At 41.8% G+C, this 19,590-nt stretch overlaps 1 protein-coding gene across 2 annotated transcripts in view; it reads left to right on the forward strand.

Annotated features, from left to right (window-relative positions):
- dync2h1 (dynein cytoplasmic 2 heavy chain 1) overlaps positions 1-19,590 on the forward strand; it is a 546,351-nt gene that overhangs the window by 239,369 nt on the left and 287,392 nt on the right. The window contains exons 63-66 of one of the 2 annotated variants that reach the window (XM_080197215.1): positions 6,008-6,149; positions 8,341-8,450; positions 10,412-10,432; positions 11,473-11,571. In XM_080197215.1, the coding sequence (XP_080053341.1) occupies positions 6,008-6,149; positions 8,341-8,450; positions 10,412-10,432; positions 11,473-11,571 (372 nt within the window). The remainder of the gene's footprint in view (positions 1-6,007; positions 6,150-8,340; positions 8,451-10,411; positions 10,433-11,472; positions 11,572-19,590) is intronic. The other variant, XM_080197216.1, reaches the window with a different exon arrangement.

Raw genomic sequence — 19,590 nt, forward strand, 5'->3', positions numbered from 1 at the left:
GCAGCAACTCACCAAAGCTTCTTCATCAACTCTTCCCAAATTTGCAATCTGTACTACTTAGCAGGACAAGGGCTACAGGCACAGGGGAAATCTCCATCTCTAGGTTTGTCTGCAAGCCACATACAATCCTGACTTGGAAATGTATCGCTGTTCCTTTATTGTTATTAGATCAAAATCATAGAACTTCCTGTCTAGCAACACTGCGCAACCTTTACCACAAGGATTGGAGGAGTTCAAAAGGGCACCTTTCCGTCGGCAATTAGGGACGTCATCAATGAGGTGTCTTGTGACCAAGTAACAAAAAAACACATTAATGGCACCAAACAATCTAATTTTTTAAATGCTGTTGATTTATGAGACAAACTGGAACTGTTTGTTAGCTAAAACATTAGAACCCTGTGCAGTTGTGAAAATGATTAATTAGGATTGCTGTAAGCATGGATTTTTGTTTCAATAAATTCAGTTATTTTGATAACTTTAATAACTTTTAAATGTACCTTTTAAAGTTTACTTGAGGACAAAATGAATTACATTGGCCTGAATAGTAGGTTGGAAGCACACACACACTTCTGTCTGGAAGGCATAGTGACATCTTCTGATATCTGTGGTGTCTTTCTCACAATCTGCTTCTTGAACCATTCCTTTGATCATTTCCCCAAGTGCTTTGGGACATTTCACTACTTAAAAGGATCTCAAAAGTGCAAGTTGCTGCATAAGAACATAAGAACATAAGAAATAGGAGCAGGTGTAGGCCATCTAGCCCTTCGAGTCTGCCCCGCCATTCAATAAGATCATGGCTGATCTAACGTGGATCAGTTGCACTGACCTGCCTGCTCCCCATAACCCTTAATCCCCTTGTCAATGCATTAAAAGTAATATTCGTATTGTGCATTTGTAAACTTCCCAAAGGTCTGCAATTTCAAAATAGATACCACATATTTCATTACAAGTGGCAAATACAGGTCAAGTGTGATTTTCTATAAAATCCTTGTGATATCTTCAGTCATGCTATTGATTAGGGTGTTAACTTGATATAGACAATGTAAAATGGTTCATCGAAAAGATTTTTAAAAAGCTAACTACGTTTAAAAATACATTATTTTAAGAAAAATTTCTTAAGCTTTTTTTGTACTTTCTCCAATAACTCACAGGTAGATCCACAATTTGATCTGATACAAAATTGTACAAACCAATAAGTCCCTGGATTCAATAACTAACTGACTTAAATGTAAGCTTAGCTGATTTTGATCAGGGCAGCAACTGGGTTGCTTGAATTAGCTTCAGAAAAAAAACAGATTGATTTCCAGTGATCCGTGACTTGCTATTACTTCTGTATAAATGACTTATAATAATGGCATGGGCTGATCTGTGATTTCACACTCTACCAACCCCTCCAACATTCCTGCTTTGCATATCAAATATGCTGTCAATACTCGATGGGCACAATTTAGCAGGCCTGTTAACCATGAGCACAAATCCTGTCTTGGTTGCTCAAAACTGGGAGTTGTGCTGGCGAGATTTCGAAACACCGTCTCCCTAGGTCCTCTTCGATGATGTGATTGGGTTCAAGTCCAGCGTAATGTTCTTATTATGATAGTGGTGGTGGGTTTTAAACAAAAAGAAAAAATATGTGGTTTGCACACATAGATTGAAAATAACAATAATAGGTTTATTGCAGGAGCTGTTGCATGTACAGAACAGAAAATTAAACTAAACAGGAGCATGTGCAACCATGTAAATATATAACATCCCTTTCCCTTCTGCGGTCATGATGATGTTACACATAGGATCAATAGTATTCTAGACACAATGCTATGCATCATTAATCATTATATGCAGTCAATAAGGAAGTCGATCAGGGGGTCTTCTATTCCTCTCTGTTTGTATATAATGTTTTGGAATTTGACTGTCCTTGATACTAGAAGTATGATTTTGAACTTCAGCAGACAATTCTTCTGGAACTAATTCTGCACCACTCTCATGTGGCATAGCAGCACAGACTAAATAATCAGGCAACTCAAATTCAATGAAGTCTTCTGTAATAATGAACAACAATGAAGACTAAAGAAGTTGGTACGTCTGGAGCGATTCAGAGAAATCATTTTGAGATGAGAACAATTGTTCAGCATGGCGTCACCAATTGGTTCATCTTCGCTTTGAACATTATAAAATATTGGACCTGTTTTTGCTAAAACTATGGCTGATACCCGTTTCTGACTTGCGGCATAATTATACGCTAACACTCAAACTGCTTGTTTTCATCTAGCAACTTGTGATTGTTTTTGATGCTCTACTATCTCTGGGGTTTCTGGAGGTAATAACAAATAAAACATTGTTCTCAACTTCCTCTTTGAGTAGTTGTGCAGGTGAACTTTGGATAATCACAATATGAGTAGGGTTTCTACAAGATGCCAAAAAACTATTCACATGTTGTGATTACAAATCTTGTTCTTATGATGCTTTTGAAGAATGTTTCAAGGATTGTACAAATTTTTTAGCTAATCCATTGGTTGTTGGGTGATAAGGAATGAATTTTACATTTTGAATGCCATTTGAGATAATCCTCAAACTCTTGGGAAGTAAACTGTGAACCGTTATCGCTAACAATATGTTCCAGATTATCAAATCTTTCAAAAATGTTGTTAACTTGTTCAGTAGCTTGTTCAGACATAGTCAATCTCATGATAACAACATCTGGCCACTTTAAGTGTACATCAATCATGACTAAGAACATGTAACCCTCAAAACCGAGCAGCAAAATTTACATGCAATCATTGCCATGGAATTTTAGGCCACTTCCAGAAGTGTAAACAAGACAATGGTGGTGTATTTCTTATTCGTAGGCAGGATTTACATTGTTTGCCACTTTTTTTTTCAATTTGCGCATGCAAATCTGGCCACCAAAAATACCTATGTGCTAATTCCTTCACTAGACTATACCAGCTTGCCCTTCACGTAGTTGTTCAAGAACTCTTCCATGCAGACCGGGAGGAATAATTGCTCGGATTCCCCACAATAGACATCCACTTTGGACGGTCAACTCAAGCTTTCTTAAATCATAATTTCAAATCAGTATGCATATGATGCATTCCAGCTATCATTCATTTCAATACTATTTCCTTCCCCATTGTGGAATCATTTCTGGTGTGTCTTTAAACTTGAGAAGCTACCACAGGCAAATGATCCATGAGCAAAAAATAAAGAATATTAGCAAAACAAGTTGGTGACATTTTCTCAATAGATAAAGATAAGCATGATAATGCTCCAACATTAGCATGGCATTCTGATGATACTTTATATTGTATGAGTGTGCAGCTAAGGTCAGTGACCATTTCTTTAATCGGTGACAGCTAATGAAAGTAAGCCTTTATTTGCCCCAAAAATAGTAGTTAAGGGTCGATGTTCAGTCAGTAATGTGAAATGACAACCATATAAATAATGATGAAACCTTTGTATACAAAAATTATACTCAGTGCTTCTTTTTCTAGCTGAGTATAGTTAGATTCAGCACTAGTCAGACTACACCAAGCAAATGTTCTCCCAAAGGCATAATAAGTGAAACGACTGCTCCTCCTCCAAAAGATGAAACATCACAAGCAAGCAGTAAATGTAGCTTCAAATTAAAATGAACCATTACTTCAGATTTCTGCAAAGCAGCTGCTTTCTCACATTCTGCTGTCCAATCTCTTGATTGTTCCACACATAGTAAATTATAGAATGGCTTTAATAATGTAGGAATAATAATTTATTAATCCTAGAACAGCACTCAATGCATCATATTCATTAGATGTGGGGCTCCTCAGACAGCTTCCATCTTTTTAGATGCTTTATGTAAGCCTTTGCTGTCAATAACACGACTCAAATACTGGACTGACATCTGGAAAAAGTCACACTTTTCTTTCTGGATACGCAAACCATGTGCTTGAAGACATTCCGGTGTTGTTTCTCAATTATTCAATTGTTGGCTGGACCCTGTAATTAGAATATCATCAAGGGTAACATCGTACACCAGAGAGACCACTGATTCATCGATCTTTGCAATAGGACTGGTGTGGTTATTATTCCAAAAGACAATCTTTTTTAACAAAAAAACCCTTTGGGTAATGATGGTTGAGATTTAGCAGCTACATTCATCTGTAAGTATGCTTGTAAAAGATCGATCTTGCTGAATTTCTGCCCACCTGATAAGACAGCAAACAAATTTTTAATTAAAGGAAGCAGATATTGATCAACACACGCTGGATTTATGGCTGTTCTAAAATCATCACAATATGAACTGAACCATCTGGTTTCATGGCAGATACAATGGAGGTTGCCCAGTCAGTCATTGTAAGCGGCTCGGACACACATTGTTAACATGTCATACTAATTCTTCTTCAACCTTGGGACAAATTGAATATGGCACTGCTCTTGCTTTGAGACATTTTGGTTGATTATCAGGCTTTATTTTGAGTTTTACTCAAACTCTCTCCAATGAGTCAAGTGTCTCTTCGAATACACTCTTGTATTTATCCAGAAGGTGCAGCAAGTCTGTTTTGACATTGACCAATCTGTTGAAAGCATTCCGGTTAAGTTTTGTCTTCTCCAACCATGATCTCCAATATAGAGCTGGAAATTTATCATGGACCACATGTAGAAGAAACTCCACTCTTTGTCTACTCAACTCTACTTTGACCATGATGTAACCTTTAATGGCATGATCTCTTCCATGTATTTCCTTAAAATTACATCAGCCGGTTTTAAAAGAAAATTCTTCAGCTTTTGTTGGTATGTTGTCTCAGCAGCAAATGATGTTGACACATCAGGAGCTCACTCCAGTTTCCCCTCCTTCCCATGAGGTAATCCAGGAGCCCATAAGCACCTGGAGGGGAGAGGATCTGCTGGAACACAGGCCAGATCTTTCCATCCAGGACACCTGGGGAATGTCTAATCAATCTGTGAGGCAGCAGGCCACCTCCACTCTGATGTTTATCGTGGGAACACACTTAGACATAGTAGAAGGGATCGCTAAGGAGTTGCAGGGCACAGCCTGTGCACAGATGAAGTTACTCACTAGTAGTTGGGGGACATTGTCACTTGTCATATTTTGACATGTCACCCCATTAAATATTATTGTTGTTCACCACTTTAACATCTCAGAATCTATAATCCTCCTGCAGTTGTAGTTAAGCCTATCCTGCAGGTACACAAATGGGTATGATGTGACCTGGCCGCCTAGTGGATCAGCTGTTGATGATATCTGGCATCTGTGGGCATTGTGTGTATTAGAGCAGGGTTCTGAAGAGGAGTGCCAAGCATATGAAGAAGCATGTAGGAGGTTGGGTGCTGGGTCCTGGCTAGGTGGCAGCATGTGGGAACGAGGTAACATTCCGAGTGGTGACGGATGGCAAGGTGGAGTGCAGAAATGATACAGGGAGCATGGAGTAGATCATTCATATTCTTGCAGCGTTGCAGCCTGTCCTCTTGTGCAGGCTGCTGGATTTGACCAGTACCATTACCATCTCTCAGGCAGGGTTTATTGTCTTGCTGAAAAGCCTCCTGCCAGCCCAACGGTATATTGTTGGCCATCCCGCCTCCAAGCTTTGCAGCATTTGGGTTATGGCTCCCTCCATGAGGCGTGGAGCTGGCTTCCTCACTGTCACCCTCCTGACCTGAATAAGAGCAAGTGTTATGCAGCTGTTTAAATGAGTGCCCCCTGATTAAAGTGCTCAGATGCAGTCTGGTGCAGTGTTTTTCACAAGGGGAAAATTATTTTTATCGAAGTGCTGAAAAATTGTGGTCTAATTTGTGCTATCAGAGCTGGCAGGAATTGCACCAGTTTTTGCGCTGAGATTGCCATTTTTGGGAAAATTACACCCAATATTTTGGATCACCCTTGAAGAATGAGCATTTGGACCACGTGCCAAAGAGTTTTTAGTACATTGATAATGATGCCTTCAAGAGGATAAGATGAAGGAAGAAAATAGGAAACTTAACATATAATGTCTTTTTTCTTTAATTTTTCTAGGTAGCAGAGATCACAGAAGAGTTAAATACTTTGCCAAAGAGAGCACAACTAGCTGCTGCTTTTATCACCTATCTGTCTGCCGCTCCTGAAGATCAGAGAAAAGCCAGTTTGGAGGAATGGATGAAATCATCAGGCCTTCAAAGTGAATATGATGTATATTTTTATTAAATTTGCCTGGTGGCTGTACAATCTGCTGAAGTACATCCTGGTATTCTCTGAAATCTACTGATAAGATTGCTATTCATATTCCATTCAACATTATTTTAGGACTGAGAAGAAATAGAATATATATGATATTTTTGTAAACTAGCTTCCCACGTTTTCAACAGGCAACATTAGAACTCAGGGTTTGCATAGTGTGGATCTCAAACATTAATTATTAAGAATTAGAATAGAATTACATATAGTTGTGAAATTATGCAAATGTGTATTTAATTAGCTTGGGGAATATGCCAAAGATTTTATTAATTAGAAAGTAAATTTACTAGCTAAGCAATGATAATTGGTATGAAAATTGCTGATTCTCAACATAATGATAGTTTTTTCAGCAAGAGGTAGATTAGACATCAGGCATATGGCCTGAGTATTAGAACATGAAAATAAGATTATTTTACTGTTAATATGATCCTAGCTACATAGCATCCAAGATTCTTCATGACTATAAATAATTAATTTCCAGTGGAGAGAATCTGTGCCCGAATACCTGCACCCCTGCTCTGCTGTAGTAACTGTGGAAGTCACATTCTGCTTTCAATCTTGGCTAATATCCAGTGTAGCATCTGCATCAGCAGGGCTATTTGTCCAGCTTTCAAATATCGGCTCTTTCTTGATATTTTTATTAATGATCTAGATTTGGATGTAAGAGCACAATTTAAAATGTGCAGATGACAGAAATCTTGGAAATATTGTGAACAGTAAGGAGAGTAGTGACGCACTTCAAGATGACTTGAGCCAGAGTTTTACACTCTCTCCGCAGCAGGGGTGGGGAATGTAAAACTGCATTGACACCTGCCCCAATCCAGATGCAATCTTATAGTGGAGCAGACTCAGCCTTGTCAGGAAGCCCACCCATGTGCCTGTTAAGCCCTCTATGTGGCCACTTAAGGGCATTTTCCTGCCCAGCCTCAATTTTCAGGATGTCAAATAGAAAAGGTCTCCACTCTTGATCTTGGGGGGTGGGCGATTGCCTCAATCTGAAGGTCCGTTTAGATTTAGAACACCCTCCCCTCGGGAACGTGGTAGCTCTGTCTCCTCTCCCAGCTCCCAGGCTTACTTACTGACATTGAGGGCTATGATACCTTGATGGGCCCCTGTTATTCATCAGAGCACCCCCAACCTAGGTTTTCCATTTCATAGAATCATAGAATCCCTACTGTGCAGAAGGAGGCCATTTGACCCATCAAGTCTGCACCGACCAAATCCCACCCAGACCTTATTCTTATAACCTCACATATTTATCCCACTACTCCCCTGGCCAATCAACCTAACCAGCACATCTTTGGACTGTAGGAGGAAACTGGAGTACCTGGAGGAAACCCACGCAGACACAGGGAGAATGTGCAAATTCCACACTGACAGTGACCCGAGCTGGAATTGAACCTGGGCCCCTGGGGTTGTGAGGCAGCAATGCTAGGTGCCGTGAGGCAGCCATGCTAACCACAGTGCCATCGGTGCCCCAAAGCCACCTGGCCTTTCAAAATTGACCTCCTCCATTCTGCCCTGGGCTCCATATCCAGTTCCTTTTTAATGCCCCCTGCAGATACCTAGTCCTGGTTTTCTGGCACTTATGACTTCTTGGACATCTGTGGTTTCACCAATGGCTAGTTCTCTCATTTGTGTTGCTGGAACTACAAAGCTGCCAGCTAATCTGATTGGCCGACATCTCTCTGAGGCGCGACTTCCTCCTATGTGAGGGCAGAACTCTGATCTTCAGCTAATCCATGAAGTATTAAATAGGTGTGGGGCTGCAGACATCGATGGGGTTTTGTTAATTCGCCCTGCCACCCGAGAAATGTTGCCCAGCAATTATGTACTGCAAATTATGCAAAGAAAATAGTCCCTAGTTAACCAAGGCAGCAACAGTGAACAATTACTTTTTAGTATATTTTTGGCTGAGAGTACTAAATTAGCTAGAAGAAAATAGTGGATTTGTTTGTGGCATTGTGCTGTAAATGGGTAAAATGGTAGAGAATGATCCCTTGAATATGAAGGATGGTGAATTGAAGCTGTGGCAAAGCTGGGCTTTGAAATTGTTCTGGGAGAAAGCGGAAATGTGGAAAATGAAGCAAGTCGCTGTAACATGTTTATAATTTCCTTGTCATTCTATTGAGCAGAGTTTGATCTACGTCATTTTCTCTACACTGAAAGTGAACAATTGATTTGGAAGAGTGAAGGATTACCTTCCGATGACCTGTCTGTGGAAAATGCTCTTGTCATCTTGCAGGTAATTTAACTCACTTATCTTTCCTTACTGCAAGCAATATTCGTATGTTCGAAACAGAATGGAATCTTGTCCGTTTTGTATATTTAGTACACTGATTCAGAATTTTTGAAAAGGCTACTATTATGATGATGTGATTTAAAAAAAATACAATTCCTATTTCTTTTTCTGGCTGTGTTTAAAAACAATAAACTGTAATCTTATAAAGACGATAGAGGATGGCCAGGTGCATTGACCTGAACAGGATGGCAATATACAAACTGGCTTTCCAGCTGGTGGTATGAAAAAGAATAGAGACACCAGCACCCTGGAGAGTGTGAAAGACCCAGGCCAGAGTTTACATCCCCGCCTGATACGGGAATTGGAGTGGGACGGAGCATGGGAATGTCCATTGACCTCAGGCGGGATTTTATGGTTTCAGCACAAGCGAGGCTATAAAATCCCACCCTCCCCATGTCTTTTTTTTACACTATGCTGAAATGTTCCAAAATTTATAAGATGAGACATCAAAATGCAATTACCTATTCTAAAGACAATGATGGCAGCAGACATGGATTAGTCCAATTCCTTGGGAATAAACATCCAACAGGATTTTAAGAACTGTTTACCAAGTCAGAAAGATCAGAATGCCGTACTGAATTTTTTTTTGACTGTTTCTTTGTTCTTTGAAAGCATGAGCAGCGTGACTCCTATAGTATGGACAAAACACTTCCTCTCCAAAGCCACATAAAAACCTTGTTATGGTCAGATCTAGAGTAATAGAATAGGGGAGTCATTTTAACCCCTCCTCACATGATCATAACATTATATTTTAAAAAACCATACATAAAGTTAGGAATGCCTATAATTTACACACAATCCCTCAGGTGATTTCAGTCCCTAGTATTTTGTTTAAAGTCTTTTTGTTGTGTTTTTTGACTGTTGTAAATGCTAATAAAAGTCAACATCCATGTATGGCACCATGTCTTCTGAGCCCATTCATTCAGTTCTAATAAGCTTACTAAAGGTAGAAATTGTATGAAATGTACTGCATTATTTAATCTGTACCTTCATATACTAAACTGGTTTTCTTTATCATTCATAGAAAACGAAATGAAAAAAAATGCAAATAAAAACATTGGAAGTTGCTTATCATTTTTTAATTAACTTTTGTTCTTAAATAAGAAATACAAAGGGTAGGTTTTAATATATTAACATATTCAGCAGAAATAGGATGGTTGGCTGGGCAGAGCCACATTTTAACTGCTCACTGAAGTTAAGTAGCCAATGAGCTGACCAGAAACTGGTAGATGCCTCACAAATCAACACAATGTTTCTTGGCCCCATTACGTCAATAGGACCCCAATTCTATTTTAACGTGCCAATCTGTCAACTCATGCCCACTGGCCAGATACTACTTTATGAATGTTTCAAGCAACAAACCGATCAGAGGCCTGGAGTGAAATAACCTGGGCTCAAACCTAAATCTGCTAGTCCAGTTTTCACTCACTGTAATCCTTAAATTTGCACAGCCAGCACACTGTGGGTTAAAATTGATGTTAATTTCTTGAAAGTTAAGTATTCAAAGTGCAAAACCCAGATATTTGTGCCATTATTCAAAACATGGCGGATTTCAAGCATTTATATGTATAAGGGCCATAATAAAATCAACTTTTACTATCAGTTATAGTGTTTTCGAATAAAACATAATCATTTATTTGCATATGTTTGCTGATTTGGCATTAGTTTATCAATCATTATTGGATGTGGCCTTGTGCCATTTATAATAATGTAAGTTTATTAAATTATATATATGCAAAATACTAAAAAATCCAGTGGTAAATTTGAATTCATTTATTGCTTCATTCATTGTTCTACTTTATATTTTGGAATGCACTATTTCTGCATTGCTTTATGTTTTTATTTGGTTAATATTAACCCCAACCATATCTTTATTTTTCCATCATTCACTGCTTCTCAAATAGATCAATGGGTTGAAAATCAGGGTAGGAATCCTTTTGCGATGTTTTCTTATTTCTTCTATTTCCCTTGTAAAGTCTATTCCCTGCATGATCTTGCTTATTTTACGCCACTATGTTCATGTGAAATAGTCTGAATATTGTCATTCGATTTGTGAATGTCATACTTCCTGTGTAACAAATCCAATTTGTACATGTTATGAAAGCTGACACCACCTTTTATTGGTAATAGCCATAGAATTACTTGACCCAGTAAATCCAGCAAGTGGAATTGATATTCATTTTGTGCTGTAGTATGGGACTGCGTCAGCTGCAGAATGCTAATGTCTGCTGACAGATATTTGCAGCTTTACACTGTTTTAATATATTATGATAGTTTCATTTGTTTAAATAATAAAGATGTGACTTTAGAGTATCATTTCTTTTGATTGCAGTTTCAAATCAGCCTAATTAAAGTAAGCTTAGTTCAACAATTTAAAATAAAAAATATTGGTTGAGGCATCAGCTTTGTCTTGAGTTAAAACTCTTGTCAGATTATGTAAAATTTGTAAGGCCCTTCATACTTTCTGAGCTATGAGCAAACAATCTATTTTCAAATATCTTATTTTATGCTTCATGATGTTAATTATATCTTGTGGAAGGCTATGATGCTGATAAATCTTAATTAGAAGGCATTATCGCTTGCTAGGATTAATGGCTAATTTTAGTTTTTTGTGGATTTTCCATCATTTTCTTTTCAGAGAAAATATAGCTCAGAAACATAGAAGACATGGTATTTACCAGCGAAACATTCAAACAAATTATTATCAATTTTTATGCATTAGTTGATGAAATATTTAGAAGATAGCTTTTAAATGCCTTTTTCATTCCACTAATTTCTAATAGATGAATGGTCAGTTTTATCGCAGACAGAGGAGAAAATGCAGGACTAATTTCTTTGATGATTTTTAGCACATGGATCTGCTGTCTGTGTGTGCATATGTGTGAATATGTATGCAAAAGTGCATATGTATTTTGTTTTCCTTTGCTGAACACATCTCTGACCATGTGATTGTTTTTCCTTTTAGAGTCGTATATGCCCATTCTTAATAGACCCTTCTTCACGTGCCACAGAATGGTTGAAGAGTCATTTGAAGGAGTCACGCCTAGAAGTCATCAACCAACAGGTATTAATTCCTACAACAGCTACGGTTCTTATGCAGTGAATAAGAAGTAAACTAATACTATGGGGTGGATTTTACGATCTCCTGCCAGCAGGCTTGAAGGCAGGAAGGGCACATAAAATCCAGCAGGTGGCTTTCATGCTATTTACCTGCTATCTGTCACGTGTTTGGGTGGGGGTGTGACTGGCAGCCTGCTTGTTTTGGGCTTAACGAGGCCATTAAGTGGCCAGTCAATGGCAACTTAAAGGTTTCTTCCAGCTGTCACTGGTACTTTACCTGTGCGATGCAAACAAATGCAAATGGAATTCATGCCACCAACCAGCAGAAAGACTGGGAATTGGGAAATTCCAGCCATTGGGAAAATTTCTAAGGTGATTTTATGCTGACAGGTTTCTGATTTTTACAGTCCTGCTCGATTCTCTGCTCTTGCCCACTAACATAATCGCTACTGGCAGGATGGGGTAATTCTGTTCATAGTTCTAAATCAGGATAGGGTGTGGGTTGGAGGACAACCAACAGGTGATGGTACTCCTATATGAATCTACTGCCCTTGTCCTTCTAAGGCTGAATGTTATGCTGTAGTGAAGGGAGATTTATTCTTTGACCTTACTACAATGGAAGCGCGACGTGAACGGCCAGTAAGATTGCACCTTAGGTGTTAGAGATCATGAGTCTGGAATGTTCTGTCAAAGGAACCCTAGTGAGTTGCTGCAGTACATCACAAACACACTGCTGCCATTGTGTGTTGGTTGTGGAGAGAATGAATGTTGATGGTGATGACTATGTACTGAAATGGAGAGGCCTAAGGCAAGCTCTCACCTTTGTACAAAAATACAGCAGAAGCAGGAAATCTGGAATAAAAATAAAAAATTCTGGAAATATGCTGCACGTCTCACAACATCTTTGGAGAGCAAAACAGAGTTAATGAAAAACCATCCATCTGAAATGCTAACTCTTTTTCTTTCCGAGTTTACTTCTCCCATTCAGCAGTGAGTGCAGGAACCTTGAGAGGAATCTTCTGCTCTTGCTAGTGATGAGCTTTGATGTGGGAAGGGGCGTGATGTACCTAAACTCCGCAACCTTTCCACCACCACCAAAAGGCCTGGGTGGGAAGGTCAACCACCCTGCCCCTCGCCAATTGAGGCCCTTAATTGGCTAATTAATGACCAACTAAACGACCTCATGCCATCACTGCTGGGCTTAACCAAACCAAGTGACCCTGTCACCATGTGACATGTCACCTTAATTGGGTGGAGGAGGAGTTGGAGTAGAGGGACGTCCCTTGATCAGTGGTATTCAGTACCTGATGAAGGCTGGACATCAGAAAGTGGGCTCTAGGGGTGTATTTCAGCAGTAGCCACTGTCCCCTCAGTGGAGTGCTGAGTGCAAGATGGGACTTCTATACTTCCTTCCCCGGGGTCTTGAATCAAGGGGAAGCCCCTTTCTAGCCTCACCATTGCCTGATTGTCTTGTGGTTCAGTGGGCTTTCCTGAAAAGAGGCATTGTCTCACCAGCTTTCCAGCCAGCAAGCGAGACATTTGACATCTCAACAAAATTCTTCCCCTCATTTCAACATTGAAATATCATCAAAAGCTGGTAAACAAAATATCTGACCATGTGTCTGGCATAGCTTCCTCTGTATAATTGCATTGTGGGTATTATTTCTTCATAGATTCCCCTTAATATCATTAATTAAATGGGATGTGAACATGTTCCATGCTGATAAGCTGCTTTTTATGTGTGGGCTACTGGGACACCTACTCAATACATCAATCCACAACTTCACTACATTCTGATCTATTCAACTGACGTAATAGAACATAGAACATAGAAAAACTACAGCACAAACAGGCCCTTCGGCCCACAAGTTGCACTGATCATATCTCTACCTACGAGGCTTAGCTGTAACCCTCAATCCTACCAAGTCCCATGTACTTATCCAGAAGTCTCTTAAAAGGCTCTATTGACCACTGCCGGCAGCCGATTCCATGCACCCGTCATCCTCTGAGTGAAAAACTTACCCCTGACATCTCCTCTGTACCTACTCTCAAGCACCCTAAACCTGTGTCCTCTTGTGGCAGCCATTTCAGTCCTGGGAATCCACCCAATCAATACCTCTCAACATCTTATACATCTCTATCAGGTCACCTCTCATCCTTCTCTCCAAGACCGAGCTCTCTCAACCTATCTTCATAAGGCATGCCACTCAATCCAGGCAACGTCCTTGTAAATCTCTTCTTCACCCTTTCAATGGCTTCCACATCCTTCCTGTAATGAGGCAACCAGAACTGAGCACAGTACCCCAATTGGGGTCTGACCAGGGTCTTATACAGCTGCAGCATTATCTCCCGACTCCTAAACTCAATTCCTTGATTGATGAAGGCCAGTACACCATACGCCTTTTAACCACATCCTCTACCTGCGAAGCTGGTTTGAGAGTTCTATGAACCCTGACCCCAAGATCCTTCTGATCTTCCACACTGCTAAGAGTCTTACCCTTAATATTATATTCCTTCATCCTGCTTGACCTGCCAAAATGAACCACCACACACTTATCCGGGTTGAAGTCCATCTGCCACTTCTCCGCACAGTCTTGCATCCTATCTATGTCATGCTGCAACTTCTGACATCCCTCCAAACTATCCACAACACCTCCAACCTTCATGTCATCGACAAACTTACCTACCCATCCCTCCAGTTCCTCATCCAGGTCATTTATAAAAATCACAAAGAGCAAGGGTCCCAGAACAGATCCCTGGAGCACTCCACCGGTGACCGACCTCCATGCAGAAAAAGACCCATCTACAACCACTCTCTGCCTTTTGTGGGCAAGCCAGTTCTGGATCCACAAAGCAATGTCCCCTTAGATCCCATGCCCCCTCACTTTCTCTATAAGTCTTGCGTGGGGGACCTTATCAAATGCCTTGCTGAAGTCCATATCAACCACATCTACTGCTCTTCCTTTGTCAATGTGTTTAGTCACATCTTCAAAAAACTCAACCAGGCTTGTAAGGCATGATCTGCCTTTGACAAAGCTGTGCTAACTACTTTTGATCATGCTATACTTCTCTAAATGTTCATAAATCCTGTCTCTCAGGATCTTTTCCATCAACTTACCAACCACTGAGGTTAGACTCACCGGTCGATCGATAATTGGGCTATCTCTATTCCCTTTCTTGAATATAGGAACCACATCCGCAATCCTCCAATCTTCCAGAAGCTCTCCAGTCTCCATCGATGAAGGAAAGATCATCACCAGTGGCTCTGCAATCTCTTCCCTTGCCTCCCACAGTAACCTGGGGTACATCCCATCTGGTCCCGGCAACTTATCTATCTTGATGCTATACAAAAGCTTCAACACATCCTCTTAATGTCCACATACTCAAGCTTTTCAGTTTGCCGCAAGCCTGCACTACAACCACCGTGAATACCGAAGTAAAGCACCTCTGCTATTTCTATCAGTTCTATACAAACTTTTCCACCGTCACATTTTATAGCTCCTATTCCTTCACATCTCATCCTTTTGCTCTTCACATACTTATAGAATGCCTTAGGGTTTTCCTTAATCTTACCTGCCAAGGCCTTCTCATGACCCCTTGTGGCTCTCCTGATTACCTTCTTAAGTTCCTTCCTACAAAACGTATACTCCTCTAGATCCCTAACATTACCTAGCTCCCTGAACCTTTTGTACGCTTTTCTTTTTGACTAGATTTGTTACAATTTCATGCACCATGGTTCCTGTAACCTACCAAAACTTTCCTGTCTCTTTGGAACGTTGTCGTGCAGAACTCCAGACAAACATTCCTTGAAAATCTGCCACCTTACTTCGATACATTTCCCCAAGAATACCTTCTTCCAATTTATGCCTCTAATTTCCTGCCTGATGGCTTCATATTTCCCCTTACTCCAGATAAACACTTTCCTAGCTTGCCTGATCCTGTCTCCCTCCAATGCTAGTGTAAAGGAGATAGACTTATGATCACTATCCCCAAAATGCTTTCCCTCTAAGAGATCTGACACCTGTCTAGGTTCATTACCCAATACCAGATCAAGTACAGCCTTTCCTCTTGTAGGCTTATCCACACACTGTGTCAGGAAGCCCTCCTGAACAACCTAACAAACTCCTCCCCATCCAAACCCCCTACCCTAGGGATGTTCCAATCGATATTTGGGAAATTAAAGTCTCCCATCACGACAACTCTGTTATTACTACATTACTACATCTCTCCAGGATTTATTTCCCTATCTGCTCCTCAACATCCTTGTTACTATTGGGCGGCCTATAGAAACCACCCAGTAAAGTTATTGACCCCTTCCTGTTCTAAACTTCCACTCACATAGACTCCGTAGACAATCCCTCCACGGCGTCCACCTTCTCTACAGCTGTGACACTATTCCTGATCAACAGTGCCACTCCCCCACCTCTTTTGCCTCCCTCCCTGTCCCTCCTGAAACATCTGAAACCCGGCACTTGAAGTATCCAGTCCTGTCCCTGAGTCATCCAAGTCTCTGTAATGGCCACCACATCACATTTCCAAGCAGCGATCCACGCTCTAAGGTCATCCACTTTGTTGACAACACTCCTAACGTTAAAATAGACACGTCTCAAACCTTCGGCCTGAGCACTCCCCTACTCCATCACCCATCTATCCTCCCTCTGACACTGTCGACAATCCCTCTCTATTTGCGAGCTAACCTCCTCTTCCCAGTCACTTCTTTTCAATTCTCTCCCCCCAACCATTCTAGTTTAAAGTCTCCCCAGTCGCCGAAGCAAACCTTCCTGCCAGGATATTGGTCCCCCTGGGATTCAAGTGCCACCCGTCCTTTTTGTACAAGTCACACCTGCCGCTAAAGAGGCCCCAGTGATCCAGGAACCTGAATCCCTGCCCCCTGCTCCAATCCCTCAGCCACGCATTCATTCTCCACCTCGTTCCATTCCTACTCTCACTTTCTCATGGCACAGGTAGCAATCCCGAGATTACTGTCTTTGTGTTCCTCCTTCTCAACTGTCTACCTAATTCCCTATATTCTCTTTTCACGACCCCTTCCCTTTTCCCACCTATGTCAGTGGTACCAATATGTACCACGACTTCTGGCTCCTTTCTGGTCGCATCCCAGGGTCTCTGGGATGCGATCAGAAACATCCCGGATCCAGGCACCAGGGAGGCAAACTACCATCTGAGTTTCCCGTTTGCCTCCACAAAATCACCTGTCCGACCCCCTCACTGTAGAGTCCCCGATTAATACTGCCTTCCTCCTCCTTTCCTTACTCTTCTGAGCTACAGGGCCGGACCCTGTGCCAGAGACACGGCCGCTGCTGCTTCCACCAGGTGGGCCGTCCTCCCCCGTAGTACTCAAACAGGAGTACTTATTGTGAAGGGGTACATCCACTGGGGTGCTCTCTAGCACCTGAGCTTTCCCCTTCCTGACTGTGACCCACTTGTCTGCCTCCTGTGGCCCCGGTGTGACCACCTGCCTGTAACTCCTATCTATTACCTGCTCATTCTCCCGATCAGACGAAGGTCCTCGAGCTGCAGCTCCAGTTCCCTAATGCGTTCCCTTAGGAGCCACAGCTTGACACACCCAGAACAGATATGGGAGCCTCCAGGACCTCTCACATCCGACACTGAGAACAACAGACTGACCTCACACTCATATTTCCCTTTTCTTCAAAGAACACAGAAAAAGAAACTAAGAATTAAACCTACCTTGCCTCGCCCGTTTCTGCCTAAGCCTTTGAGCCAAAACCCTTCAGTTTTCACTCTGCTCCTTGCTCACTCTGCTGCCCGCTGGTTAGTGCGGCCTGTCTTTTAAACCTCGCGTGCTAAAACAAAACCCTTCCTAGCTCACCCTGCGGCCCACTTCCACTTTTCAGTTAAAGTAACTTGTAAAAAGAAAAAACCTGCAAAAAACTAAAAAGATAGTCAATTGCTTACCTTCACACTCCAGCCACAAATCAATCCTCCTCTCAGCTTGCTCCGATGAACAATGAGGATGATTTGCAGGTGAGTAGCTTTTTAATACTAAAAAAATCCTTCCCAGCTCACCCCGCGGCCCACTTCCGCTTTTCAGTTAAAGTAACTTGTAAAAAGATAAAACCCGCAAAAAACTAAAAAGATAGTCAATTGCTTACCTTCATGCTCCAGCCACATATCAATCCTCCTCTCAGCTTGCCCCGATGAACAACACTAATGGAGCTGTACAAAAGCTCTTTCAGGGAACTTGCTGTTCAGCAAATGTTGAGCCTTTCCTTTGGACAGTTTGGTTGCTGGGCATATCAAAATTCATGGGTGTTACATCCATGTTGCTAATATGACACAATGGGTGGAATTTTACCATCCCACTCTCTACTGGAATCATAGTGCGTGGGGTGGGGGGGGGGGGGGGGTAGTGACGATGCAAATGTCCGTTGACCTTCTGGTTTTTGGGCGAATGCGACTGGAAAATCCCACTTAATGAGTAGTTGGCCTCGATCTAGCAGCCATGTTGGCTATGAGCACAAATCCTGCAATGGCTGTTAAATCCTGTGAGCGGCTAAAAATTATTTTTGGTGGGATACGCCCTCTCCCCGTGTCCGCTTGCTGGTGACATGATTTAAGTTCACAAAAGGGCAAGAACCTGATTTAAATGTATTAACATAATTTTACATATTATTAAGGGATTTGACGTTGTAGTGTCCGACCATGGTGCATCCTCCATAGTTACGCTGACTGTGGTTCTGAAATCTTTGCTGCAGTCAGTTTGATTTTCTTTATTCTCGTACCAGTTTTTCTACCAACGCTGAATTCGCAGCTGCAGCATAGTTATTTGATGAGCTAGCACATGTTACAATTTTTAACTTGAAACTGGCTTCAAACTTCATTCTTTTAGCTGGAGGATATTTTTCTGTTCATTGTTCGCCATGCATGATCTGCTCTTTGTGGGTGTTTCTTAAATTGCTTTACATCTTGGCTATTGCCAGTATTGCTTCCTTAATCTCACAGGTCAATTTATATGGTGAGGAAGACATGTATTTCTGAGGTGAAGAATTGAAACTGACTCCTTATGCAAATAAAAGATTCCATATTAGAGCAGTGGAGATGAATTATATGCCGAGTATAGACCTAAATATAATGGCCGGACTTCTCCCAAAAAGCTCTAAGTGTTGAATTTGCATGAAAACTGGAGTAATTCATGCTTTTTCTTCAGTGGGAGTTCAGAGAAGAATTTCCCACACTCTGTGCACTGGAGAGGTCACCAGCGTGAATACCATTAAATTTGAGAGAGCAAACCTATTCACATTGGAGAGGCTGAAATTAGCACGCTGAGTAGGTCACTGCACATGCACTGATCTATCAGTGCTGAGATCGGTGCAGCCCTGAGACCCCACAATGTTGGCTCTCCCCATCCCCCCACAGTCCTGATCCCTCCAGCAGGCTGACACCTCCCCCACCCTGGCTGACCTTCCTCCATGCTAGTCTGCCCCGATGGCCGGCCTCCTTCCTTCCTCTACCGATCTTTTTGCAGAGTGGCAGCAGGACCCCCCCCCACCCCCACCAATTGTCCCCTAGGCCCCATCCCACTAGGCCCTACCATATGCCTTGTCACCTCTGGCCCTGCCCCCTTGGCACTGCCCTATGCCTTATGGGCAGTGCCAAGGTGCCCATTAGGCAGTGCCAGCAGGCCAACACCCAAGGGCCCCTCATTCCCAACCCTCTCAGGACCTGATTGCCCCCACCTTCACCCCAGCAGGATCAGGCCGCTAGCTCCCCCAAAGTGGAGCTATTGCTGGAGTGAAACACTCTGGTAGGGGAGAGGGGGATTGCTAGTGGGCTTGGAGACTTCTGTCCCCAGCTGGCTAATCACAATGACTTTACATTAAAATCTCCTCTGGATTCCTAATACAGCTCTGCGCCTATTTCCAGCACGGAGCTGACGGTGCCAGAAATCAGGCACTGGGAAAGGTGCTCGGGTCCAGAAATCTGGCATGTATTGTGCTAATCTGGCCCGCTGAAACCTCCCGGCCCGTTGAGCTAATTTATT

This window comes from Carcharhinus amblyrhynchos, chromosome 10, assembly GCF_965287045.1.
Source record: "Carcharhinus amblyrhynchos chromosome 10, sCarAmb.v2.hapA, whole genome shotgun sequence".
NCBI lineage: Eukaryota > Metazoa > Chordata > Chondrichthyes > Carcharhiniformes > Carcharhinidae > Carcharhinus > Carcharhinus amblyrhynchos.